The sequence below is a fragment of the Meleagris gallopavo genome, chromosome 2, assembly GCF_905368555.1.
Source record: "Meleagris gallopavo chromosome 2, MGAL_WU_HG_1.1, whole genome shotgun sequence".
NCBI lineage: Eukaryota > Metazoa > Chordata > Aves > Galliformes > Phasianidae > Meleagris > Meleagris gallopavo.
Genome location: NC_139405.1, coordinates 26,654,324 through 26,666,883, shown reverse-complemented (window position 1 = coordinate 26,666,883; position 12,560 = coordinate 26,654,324). Strand labels below are relative to the sequence as shown.

Genomic DNA, 12,560 nt, shown 5'->3' with positions numbered 1-12,560 from the left:
GAACAAAAGTATAAATCAAGGAGCTCTTCCAGCTTGACTGGACAAAGCACTTAAGAAGTGTGGTGTCTTATGTTTGTTGTTACAGGGACACAAGTAAACATTTATTCTGGAAAGTGTCTCCATGCAATAATTATTGGAGATGTCTCTTTCTTGCTTCAGAATGACACCAAATAATTCAAAGTAACATCAGTTCATTATGAAAAAGGATGTCATATCTAGCTGTCAGTGCTCATCCCCTCTGAAAAGCACACACTGAAGTCTTGAGGTCCGGCTCATTGAAATAAGTGAGGATTGTTCTCTCAGTTTTGGTCTATTTCCTTCAAAGGCTGCTAAGTGGAGTCTTCGCCCCAGTGGCTAAACCTCTATAACCACACTCAGAGTTGTTTTGCCTATGGGTTTTGTTTATTCATCAAGGAAAGATTCTGCCAAGAACTCTTAAATACCTCTAGATTTTCTGTGGAGATTAAGTGAATGTGTTAGTGCTTATGTTCCCGTGGCACTCTACAACCTCTGCGCGTGTGGCAGTAAACCTCTTGTTCCAAAAATATATCTGCCATCAGAAGCAGAAAGGAGAATAGGGACTCCATTGTGCAAATGAAACAGCCAAAACTTCTGGGTTTTTGAAAGAAGACTAATCTTATTTTATTTTAATGACATAGGAAGCGTATTCAGTGCAAAACTACGTAAAGCACCTCCAGGACACTCTGGATATTTTCTACACAGAGGTAAGCTTTAAAGATACCCTAGCAAACTATGTTCCTGGCAAGCGCATTTATGTTTTTCTCACCTCTGGTAGACTTTCAGTGATTATATTTCATGCAAGATTATCTTCCAAAGAGCTGAGATCATAATGCAGCACTGAGGAGCAGTTGAACAACTGTGTTAGATAATGCCCTGAGAAAATGTACTGTAGTTTCAGGACAACTGAGTTTAGTGGTGTTTTTGCTGTGGATCAAATATATCACAGCATTACTGCCAGTACTGATGGTGAACCAAGTTTCATTTACCCTAGAGAAAATGGAAATGCCCCAGGGCATGAAGCAGCGTTTCAGCTAGTTTGTACTAGCTGCCAGGAATTTTTTGGCTGACATCCACTATATGTCTCCCTCTCTTTATACATTACTCTTGCTATTGGTCGCAGCCAGTGCGATTCTGCACTGACTCACTGACCTACGGATGGCACTTTTCTCCCTTTGTAGTGGTATCATGTTCTCTGACTCGGTATGTCTGCTTATTATAATCCCTGCAGCTCCCAAGAGTCTTTATCAACATGGTGGAGATACTTGAGATTTCTGGACTGCGTCAGGTGGCAGCAAGCTCTTCAGAATGCTTTCTGACAGAGTAAGTGAACACAACAGATCTTCACCTTTAAAAGCCTTTCTTTTTTGTTACTGTTTGTTTGTTCTGATCAATCTAAACTTGCTACAGCAGGGATAGCCACATAGACCATTCTGAGCTCCTTTTATTGCTGCCTTTACATGAATACACTAGTTCACAATGACTTTCTATTGCTTCTTCCAATACTTCAGCTAAAAAAGGCGTGCACCTGTAGTCTGTGGTCAGTCATGGCCTTCCTTAGCTCTAAGGCAGCATATCATGGCATAAATCACCACGCAGTTGCCTTACAACTGACCTTAGTGCCTGTTATGCCTAGCCATTTGCTGCTCAGCAGCTCAGGCTGATATCCCTGATGCCTCTCCATGTATTCAGTGCTGCATTACCTATTGTGTTGGTCGGGCTGCAGAAAGCAAGACCAGGAGCTGCATTTCCCACCAAATGGAAGAGGTCAAAATTGTAACTCCAGCAAGACTGTGGGACGTGTTTTATGAAGTACCCTTGCCTTCAGAGGAGTCAGTATGGATGTATTTCATATCCATGTAAAGTGGACATAAGGCTCTCTAATCTAGCAGAGAAAGTTATAAGAAAGACCACTGGTTGGAAGATGATGCCTAATGAATTCAAATGAAATAAGGCATGGATTTTTAATAATAGAAGTGATTAACTACTGGAACACTCTAGAAGAGATATTAGTGAACCAACTGTCTTGCTTGATGTTTTCATATTAATTCCTTCTTAGAGAATGCATTTCAGTGAAGCATAAGTTACCACCTGATATGAGAGTAAGAGAAGGAAATGCAGTAGTCTGGGGAATCAGATCACATGAACAAGTTATTTTCTAAACTTCTGGATTTCTGAAACTCTCCTGTATGTCAATATGTAGGGTGTTTTTATTCAAAAACATGATATGCTGCTAACGTGTGGCACAAGTATGTTTGTGTCTGACATTCAAGGCTTGTGAATCCTGCAGCTCTTACTGGCTGTGGCAGGTGTTTAGTGAAAATGAAGTCAATGAGGACTTTTTTTCCTGTTGTATCCATGTCTAAGTAAGCAAGGAGGCTCTCCTGCCTGTAAGCTTTGAGCAGCTATTCTGAGTACCAGGCTACTGTAGGTTGGCTTTTAATTTTAGTATTTCTTTCATTGAAGGAATCTTTGTCCATGTTTCTTAAACCCCAAAGAAAATTCTTCTGATCTACAAGAAATTAAGAGAGTCAACAGAGATTTTCAGGTAACAATTTGATTCTGTAACTAGTCATCTTCATTTGTGTTTCTTTTTCATCTCTTCCTTCAATCCCCTTTCTCTTACACAAAACCTCAGAACTGAGAGGAGAGGTTGGGGAAACAGCTTGGCTACAGTTTAATTAAAATCCTGGCCTCCTAGGTGATTAGCAGCAATGCAGTCTTTCTGCCTTAATGTTTTGAGCTTAGTTGTTTGGGCATTTGGAAAGGAGTTGATGGTGATGGCTGTTTTGTTGGTGTACATTCATTATAAATGCAATGAGTAGCTCACAGGAGTTGACATGTTACTGCAAGGATAACAAATTAACTTGCATCAGCAGTTTTGTCATTACTCTTAGCAAAGGAAATGAATTAAACTAACCTGATATTCTTTTCTTTTACCATGGGCTGAGAGTTAGCACGCAGCTTACTGTGGGTCAGCTAATTATCTGAGAGTAACTTTTCATAGCCTCTACCTTAAGGTTCACTCAAATTTAACAAAGGTTATGAATAGACATTGAAGCAGAAGATTTTTCTGTCATTAGTTCTGTGAATGCAGGGATCACTATGGGATCACAGTTTGTTCTCCAGTCCTCCTGTTCTTTCTATGGCAGTAGATGTTGTCTGATGGATCTGACAAAGCTCAAAAAATCCATCTTGGAAAACACATAGACTTAGCCATGTAGGCATTTTTCTTTATTAGGGAAGTGGGACTAGAACTGTTCTGAGATATAACCAGGACCTTTAGTGTTTATACCCATAAGCTGAAAGGTATAATGAAGATAGCTTTATTATCTGTCTGATAATATGTATGTCTGTAGGCATAGTTTTCAAAAGTAGCAGGTGTTTTACAGTGCTTATATTTTATTTTACTGCCAGCACACCTTTCTGAAAAATCGAACATGTTCCACATGTTGGTGTTCCCAATCATCTGTCTCTTCTAAAAAATTTGGCCTTGCTCCTTTTTCTAATTCTCTGTACTTTTTTTCTTCTTGCGCTTATGAAGCACTGATTTCTGTAAGATACAAACCACATTTTTTTGCTCAAAGTTAAGCAGCTTCACTTTTCCAAATGTCTTAGTTTCTTCACATTTTTCTCACGAAAATCTCTTCCAAATTATCTACTTTGCCATTCTCTGGACCGTTCAATACTATTCAGCTGGATTTGTACTAAGTTTGCCAACCTACATTGCAAAAATGTAATATGCATGTTTTTACAATAGCTGTTAAATGGTAGATGATCTTTGCAAGTTCTTTTCCTGTTTCCAACCACACAACTCCCCACAGGCTGAAGCCTTGCAGCTGGTCAACAGTGGTCGGTACGAACAGCGTGAGGACTTTGCCGTTGTTGTGCAGCCATTTTTCCGAAACACCATTTTGCCTCTGGACAGCGTGAGTCTCCTTTTTCTTTTGCATCTTGCGTAGGCCAGTATCTTGATTTCTCTAAGCTGGCAGAATCCGTGAGGCAAGGACTGTGGTTTTTTTTTGTTTGCATGGTTTAGAGGCCACAGGGTAGAGCCTGTAATAAGAGTGACGGAGAAGACAGGAAAAGCTGTGCTGCCTGTGGGTCAAAACAGCTTTGGGAAACATTCACAGTGGGCATGTTGCACCTAGGCACCCTTGTGCTTCATCTGAACTGCATGTCCCCTTTTGCTTCTGCTGTTGGAGGGCTTGGTTGGCCTTCACCATGATGTTTTCTCTGCGTTAGGTTGTTGAATGTGTTCAGATTTTCTTCGCATGGAGACCAGCATGCCTGACTCACCTAAGATTGGAAACAGGAAGCAGCCTTTGAAGCCAAAGGCTGATTCTCCCTTCTTTTATACAGCTCTAACATTATATATGTTCTGTAGTTAAGGATACAAATTCTTGGTGTGGATCCTGAAGCACTCAGTTTCGCATAATACTCGTCTTTTTGTTATAGCATCCTTATTTTGTTTTGCCACTCCAAATAATGGTTACAGTTTTAGTAGTGATAAGGTGTGTTTTCCTTAGTACTGATATTTGCCTCTCATGGATAAACCCACAGTTTTTGATATTTTCTGAAATCCAGCACAAATTTGAATACCTGAAAGAATCTGAGTTGTGCAAGTTTGATAAGCAAAGATTAAAGTAAACGTTTGGTTTTTTTTTAGTTGTTCTGTTTAAGGTAAAGTACAGATCAATGGCTGGGTCCATATACGAACTGTGACTATTGGTATAATGATAAGATTTGTTATGGAAATTGCTTTGTGAAGTTGAACAGTATGCATTACACAGGAGATCTCAAGGTGCTATAATCTGTCCATAGTTACGAGCGCCTAACTTTGTCTGCAGTGTCAAAATGTGAACAGATTGCATTTAAGGAAAATCACAGAATCGTAGGGGTTGGAAGGGGCCTCTGAGTTCATCTAGTCCAACTCCCTGCTGAAGTAGGTTCCCTATAGTACATTTCACATTTCCTGTTCCAGTGCTCTGTCAGTCAAAGTAAATAAGTTTTTCCTCATGTTCGTATGGAACTTCCTATGTTTCAATTTGTGCCCTGATCTTTCTTCTGTCACTGGGCACTGCTGAAAAGAGCCTGGCTCCATCCACATGACTTCCACCCTTTGGATATTTATAAGCATTTGTAAGATCTCTGAACCTTCTCTTCTCCAGGCTGAACAGCCCCAGGGCTCTCAGCCTTTCCTCACGTGGGAGATACTCCAGGTCCCTCATCATCTTCATGGTCCTCCACTGGACTCTCTAGAAGTTCCCTATCTTTCTTGAGCTGGGGACCCAGAGCTGAATACAGAACTCCAGATGTGGCCTCACCAGGGTAGAATAGAGGGGAGGGATCACCTCCCTCAGCCTACTGGCCACGCTGTTTGGAATGCACCCCAGGATACAGTTGGCCTTCTTGGCCTTAAGGACACACTGCTGGCTTATGGACAACCTGTTGTCCTTCAGGACACCCAGGTCCTACTCTGCAAATACCAAAAAGTGTGAAGTGGGTATGGTAGGTACAGTGCACTTTTAGATACAATATGTCAAGTCTTAAAGTGTGAAATGTATTTAGAAATTTATTTTGCTTTTTATTGCAGAATGGCAAGCCAGATCTGAGTTTCTTTGCTGCAGACTGCTTTCATTTCAGCGAGAAAGGCTATGCTGAGATGGCTATGGCTCTCTGGAATAATATGGTAAGAGACTAGAAAGTAGATCCCAATGTGCTTGTTGTAGGAGTCCCAACAAAAGATCATGAGAAAGGATGTTTGTGTGAAACAAAACAGTAAACAAGAAATGAAACTGTTATGCTAACATGAGGAGGACTACTGAACTCTGAGATCCTTCTTTGTCTGCATTGCTTGGGACACAACTGACAGCAGTTTTGTTGCCTAAAACAGTATAACCCTTTGCTTATCCCCTTTGCTTATGAAAAATTCTGAGTGTTTCAACATACTCTGAAGGGAAATTCCTTTCTGCTTTGGTAATTAATATGCACTAAGACAAAAATCAGCCCAGTTAAACATACAGTCCCGTATGTTTCCTGAAAAAGCCTGCTGAATGAGCCTACCTTTCCTCATTGACGTCTCCTAGACTTATTATGAAAACACGTGATCAATTTCTTTTTTTTTTTTTTTTTTTACTACCATTAAAAGTGTTGTATCATCCAAATATCTGAGGCAATTCTGTCAGAGTGACTGAAGCTAATGGAGGACTGAAGTCACACCTATGATTCCTCTGCTTGCAGTCATGTTCCTTCTGTCATTTTGAGGGAAACAAATTTTGAATAGTGCTGGCACAGTATATAAGAAGCATATGCTAGACTTGATAACTCCAAGGTAACAGTCACTTTTGGAATGATGTTATTTCCCATAGTCGAAAAAAGTCTATGGTGCTTTCATGCCACAGCAACATTTGCTCTTCTTGTCTCATCAACACCAGTTTGCAAACGCACTGTGCCAGCAGAAATGCTGTATCCCGGTTTGTGCAAGAAACAGACATAAATAGAGGAGAAACTATTTTCAGTTTAAGTAAAAGTTTGAGCAAGATAACATACTCCCTAAGGAACTTCAGCACAAGGACTAGGACATCCCGGACAGAAACCTATGCAGTTGCTCTCTGTAACACATGAGCTGTAAGTCATGTAAGGGTTATGGAAAACAGTGTGTGTGTGCCTGTGTTATTTATTTGTGCACCCAACAAATCTGCCTATTTTTCAGCATCAGGCTTCACTGTGTGGGTCTCCAGATGGTGGCAGCCTAGCAGGCTTCTTTGTGTAGTAGCTCTAACAAGGCTCACGGTGGTTCAGGACCCCCTGACAAATGTAAATAACATTCAAATAGTGCATGGCTGCAGATCCCAAGAAGAAAAAGAAAATATCTGGGCATATGGTAGCCTTAAATTGGGTTTGTTGACACGTGGTATTCTTATTAGCCATTACTCATTCCTGAATCACGATCAGTCCTTTTTTTTTGCCACTGGAGCTTCATTCTGTCCAGGCTGTCACTCATTTCCCACATATAAGAATATTGACACATCTTTCTACTGCGTACTGGGGATCAGATTCTTAAGCAAACTCTTCACTTCCACAGAACTCTGTCGATTCATGTTGATCAGACTAGTTCCTATTAAATCTATTTAATATATTTATATTTAATATATCTATCTAATACTTCCCTTCTTTCCACTCGCTGTCCATGTATGGAGAGGTTGTGCAAGCTTACTGTAAGGCCGTATTGTTTTGCTGTTCCCTGAAGAGCTCAGCAAGAAGTAGGCTTATTGCCAAATGACATGTATTCTCGTCAGTCCACACAAAGGGCTAGACTGTGCCTGGCCACTGTGTGGGTATGCAAGGATGGAGACGGCTTAAGGAGCCTCTTCCTCACCCTGATGTTCTCTGCCTTTCCTGCCTCATGCAAAGTGTACTCCTACCCTATGAAGTCAGAAAACTCTTTAATCTTAACAGTCTCCTACTGGTCCTAGATCCACCGTATCAGCCCCCTGGCCCACAGTGTGTTTAGCTTGTATTATGCCTCTGTATTTGCTACATGCTACCAGAGGATCTGCATGTGTGTTCCAGAAATTGTCCTGTATACTTATGGACTTGGAGATGCTGTCATCTTCGGAGCTCAGAAGATTATGCTCCTGAGGTACACATCGCGTAGAGTCAAAGTGAAAAGGATAGGCTATAGAATTCTGCACCTTATTGTCCTTTGCCTGGGCGTTATGCCAGACCCCTTGCCAAGTGTTCTGGCACAGAAAGTGTTACGGTTACCTACAACTAACCAGTCAAGCTGCAGACAGAATGCTACAAGAAATGAGCCACATAGCTTTCAAATCATTACATCAGAACTTGAGCTTTTCCCTTCAAATGCAATAAAACAAGCAAATTCCATCTTCACAACTTTAGCAAGAAGGCAGACCAAACAATTAGGACTTGTAGGTGTCCAACAGGACCTCATGACAATCAGTAAAACCTTACCCTCTAGTTTACTTCTCGTCTTCTCTGCACTTCTTACATTTATTTCCTCTTCATATCTTTAATACACGAGGCATCATCAGCTTCTTTATCTTGTGTTGGTTCATCTCTCCCCTTTGATTTTTTTCTGTGCCTATTTTTATTTTGTATGAAGAAACCAGAGAAAGTATTCCCATACTGGAATTTTGTTATCAAGATTTTTTTTCTCCATCTTGTGTTGGTTTTGTCAAGGTATTGTTTCTCTCCACCGTGCCAGTGACACTTTAGTCATGTGGGACAGTAGATGTGTGTATAGATGGCAGCAGCAGCAACAGCAATCCTCTATGCTGTATACCTAAAAGTGCTGGGTGACAGTTCTGCAGTTTTCTATGGGCCAGTCCTTAGGTCATGACTTCTGGCATGTCGATACACAATCGTAAATGCTTCAGTCAACATGACTGATCAAGCTTCTACTTGTTAGCTTAACTATGGTAACAGATGGCACGTGCACTCCTAGCCTGGACATATTTTATTTTGCGTCTGAAATGGACTCAGGGAGAACCTATGGTCAGCTTAGCTGACAACTGATGATCTAACAGGCTTTATTTAATTCACTTCTTGCAGTCTTGTGAACTTAGCCTTAGCTAAAACTCCCCGGGCATTTCTTGTCTGAGTGTAGACTGCAAAGGTTAGCATTGTCTCCTCCTGCCTGTGCAACTCCACATCGTTTCTGAACGCATTTCCGTCACCATGACACCTAAGCTTCTTTCTTTCAGTACTGTGCTTAGTAATGTGAGTAACATTTCTCATGTGACTTTTTTTTTTTTCCTTTGTGGTTTATACTGTTATTTGAGATGCCTATGTGGGAGAACTGAGTGTATAGTGCACCACTTTGTTGTAGCAGAGTATTTGAAGTATGTGGTAGTCAGAGCTATTTTCTCCTGCACTCAGTGAGAAAGAAGGAAAGGCTTCTCCTGTTGTTTGCTTCTTGAGTTTTTGCAGATACTGCGTCAGATCCTCAATGTCTTCAGTTCATGAGTGTTAAAATGTTTGGAAACTCTCCTATGATGCACTTCTCCCATGTTTCTTCATTGCTGCAGGCACTAAAAGACTGGATAAAAACTTGTAGGCATCCTCATACAAGAGGAGAAAAAAATCCTCACTGTTTACTATTGCTTTTCCCTTCCTCAGATGGAACCAGTTGGTGAAAAGCAGACTTACAACAACTTTACCTATGACAGATCAAAACTCAAGTGTCCAAACCTTGTAAGTAAAGGCCGTACTCTTCTTTAATCACATTTATTTTCTTCCTCTGTTCTTACTGTTTCTTGTTGGTTTTTGTTTGTTTATTTGTTTGTTTCCCAAGAATATCTTTGTAAAGGTTATAAATAGCAAAAATATGCTGCTGTTTATTACACTCTGGAAATTCTACAGAAAGGTTTAATGCCATAGATCTATCCTTACTGCAGTGAAAGTCTCTACTTTGAGCTGGTTTTAATGAGTGTAGGTATTTTCATTTGGTTATCTGCAGGAAACAGATTTGGAAATGATGCCAACACTGATGTTTCTAAGGTGACTTCTCTTTTTAATTCTAGGAACTTCAGGCAATGGGGCAGGAAACAGTTTGGGCTAAAGCAGAAGGCAGAACAGTTAATTGCCTGTCTAGAAATTGACTCCCTTCTCTGGGAGGGGGTATGCTATGCTGTCTGAACACTGCTGCGAGGTGTCTCTGGTCAGTAAAACCTTTCATCTCTCTTTGTAGGAGAAACCCTTTCTTTCCACAATGAGAAACAGTGGATTTAGGAATTCAGCTCTCAATTTGGAGAAGACAGAACATTCAGTCCCCTACTGGGCTGTCATTGTGGCGGCAGTAGCCGGAGTCCTGGTGGGCTCTTTGCTCCTCTGGGCTGTGTCAGGAAGAAGAGCCAGGAGACACCAATGTGAGATCGATGCAGAAAAGAACATGAAAACAACATCTCTGTAAAACTAATGGAGCAAACATCTGTCTCTGCAGAATTAAAAAACAGTTGGACATTCCTCAAATTTTGTTTTTAGCCAGGAATTTTTGGGCCCACTGGTATTGCTCAGAAAGGCATTGTAGGGCTAGCTTCTGCAGACCAGTGAGGTGGACAATGGAGTTCCAAATGTTAAAGCTTTTTCGTGCTGGGATGTGCTTCTCAGTTTCTTGAATATTACACAGGACTTATTCATGCACCTTGGCACCTTATTTGTCCCCTTTTCCTATAAAACTCTGTGTATAAAATGTTAGATGTTCATGATTGTGACCTGGTGTTCCCCAGTGGTGAGGTGTGATAAAGAAGCAAAGTAGCAATTTCACATGTTAGATTCCAATAAGACCACTGAGCTGATGGTGCTATGGTCATACTGGAACTTTCAGGAAAGTACACAGGAAAGTGCAATGCCAAGGAAACATCCTCTAGCACCTTCTGATCAACCATGTAACAAAATGGTCTGGTTCTTGTGGGACCTGTGGCATGTTCAGTTCTCCCAGATTGGAATCACTGTGGTCATTCTCTCAGGAAGAATTTGCAAAGTTTTTTCAAACTTCTCAGGAGTTCAGAGTTGATCTTTTCCGGTAGTTAGACATCCCTTGTGTGATACTTGCATATTACATATATTCATTGTGGTCTTGTTTGTCAGTACTTTTATTTCATGTGCCAAATACTTTTATTTTTGATTTTATTGAAACTAAACTGTAGTTTGTAATGATGGTTTTTTCCTTTTTTTTTTTTTTTTTTTGAGATTTCTACATTTCCATTCCAGAAATGCAAACAAGCTGAAAATTAAAACTGTTTCAGTGGAAAAAAGTGTTCTGGGTTTCTTAAATCTAGTCATTACACACACACACAAGGTATTCAGACTCCGTTTCGCTCATTCTTCTGGCCAAGATAAAAAGAGATGGGTAAAATACAGCGTGTGTAGTCAGGAACTGCAGCTCCACTCCTCCCTCCTTTGATCTGCTCTCAAAGGTTGGACTGTTAGTGGTAGACTGTTGTTTGCATAAATCCTATCCACAGGTGTGTCTGAGCACGGCAGCTATACATGCAGCCCCAAACAGAGATGTATTTGAAATGCAAAACAGAAGCACCTGTATCTTGTTTCAGTGCAGCTCAGGCATAAGCTCACACAGCTCATCTCTGCTGTTCTTCCTGTCCCTGTCTTCAGTGTGTGTCTTAACCATCTACCTGATGTCTGAACTGCTGATATTTATTTAGTTCAACTACTGGAAGCAAACGCAGCCTTGTAATGTAAGACATCTACTATATTCCAGCATGTTCCACAGCATCATTACCTCAGACTATTATAAGATGTGAGGGATCTGAATCCCAGTGGGTTATGAAGGTGACAATCTATTCTCAATCCTGTATGTTATTCTCATAAGTCCTCTTCCATTCTGGATAGCCACAAATCATGCAGCCCCTGCCTTCATAGGGAAGAAAAAGATGTCATTCTCTGTGGAACCTTTCATCAGTACTGGGTATGTTAAAGGAGACTCAAAACAGAATTTCAGTGCTGATGTACTTTTCAAATGATGTGTGCGTGCATGAAGTGGGGTGAAGTTTATAGAACGTGAGCAAGAGCTGCACCGTTCACTCATTAGGCTCTTCCAGCCTGGTGTTGGATGCAAATCTGTTTTGGGTTTCATGCTGGTGCCCCCTGCAAGAATAAGTAGAAGGTCCCTTCCTTTTGTAGAAGTCTGAATTTTGCTCTGAGCTTCTGAAAGCCAAGACATCAGAGTTGCAGCCAGTCAGGAAGTGAAACAAAAAGATGGCTCTTACCTCCTCCAGTATTTTGAAGGATGCTAGCGGAAATTGTTATTGCCTGGGACCTTGGGTGACTGCGGATTGTACCGCAGATACTCGGTTCCCTGAAGCATTCGGCTTTGTGAGAAATGCTACCTTTACTGAAGCTTTTGGGAACCTGGTGAGCTTAAACTATGTTGGCTCTGTGCTGCTTCGGCAACGGAAGCCTTTTCCTCTACTTTCTCTGGGTACAGCTCTGCTGCACTATTACAGCAGGAGCACATAGGAGATGGAGCTGGAAATTGTGTGCTCCTTATTTAGCCTGTGGAAATGTCTTCTGGCATCTTGCTGGTGTGGACTGAAGAATGTGATGAACTGCATGGACATTTAAAAATAAGATTAAAAAAAAGAAGAAGAATCATGCAGTTTTCAGCTGTTCCAGAAGCAAAATAATTTCCTTTAAAATACTGATGCCAAATGCTCTTTCTGTGCTCATTAAGTAGAGGTAGGATTAAGCTGAAATGAATGACAAATTATTAGGTCTGGATCTTTGTCTGACTGCATTCAGTTTAGCATTAAATCAGAATCTGTGCATCCTGTCTGTCAGTTGTCTGTTTTCCCTCTTTCCTTAATAACACATCTTTGCTTTCATTGCCCCGTGGCATGTTTCCTCTCTGCACTGCTGGGTGCAGGTTGCTTACTGATGCACAAAGGAAGGGAAGCATAGGAGGAACTTCAAGTCTGTGTGAAAAAAAGCATGAAAAGCATGGTGTCCTAGCCCAGAATTTTACTTCAGACAGTGGTGATCACACCTGCTGCTGAAAA

The 12,560-nt window shown here is 40.9% G+C and overlaps 1 protein-coding gene across 1 annotated transcript in view; it reads left to right on the top strand.

The window, feature by feature from the left end:
* PLB1 (phospholipase B1) overlaps window positions 1-10,640 on the top strand; it is a 79,140-nt gene extending 68,500 nt beyond the window's left edge. Inside the window, exons 52-58 of the mRNA XM_010706793.4 lie at window positions 660-725; window positions 1,250-1,341; window positions 2,485-2,566; window positions 3,843-3,947; window positions 5,615-5,710; window positions 9,163-9,237; window positions 9,734-10,640. Of these exons, the coding sequence (XP_010705095.2) occupies window positions 660-725; window positions 1,250-1,341; window positions 2,485-2,566; window positions 3,843-3,947; window positions 5,615-5,710; window positions 9,163-9,237; window positions 9,734-9,955 (738 nt within the window). The 3' untranslated portion in view covers window positions 9,956-10,640. The remainder of the gene's footprint in view (window positions 1-659; window positions 726-1,249; window positions 1,342-2,484; window positions 2,567-3,842; window positions 3,948-5,614; window positions 5,711-9,162; window positions 9,238-9,733) is intronic.
* Window positions 10,641-12,560: the final 1,920 nt, after the last annotated feature.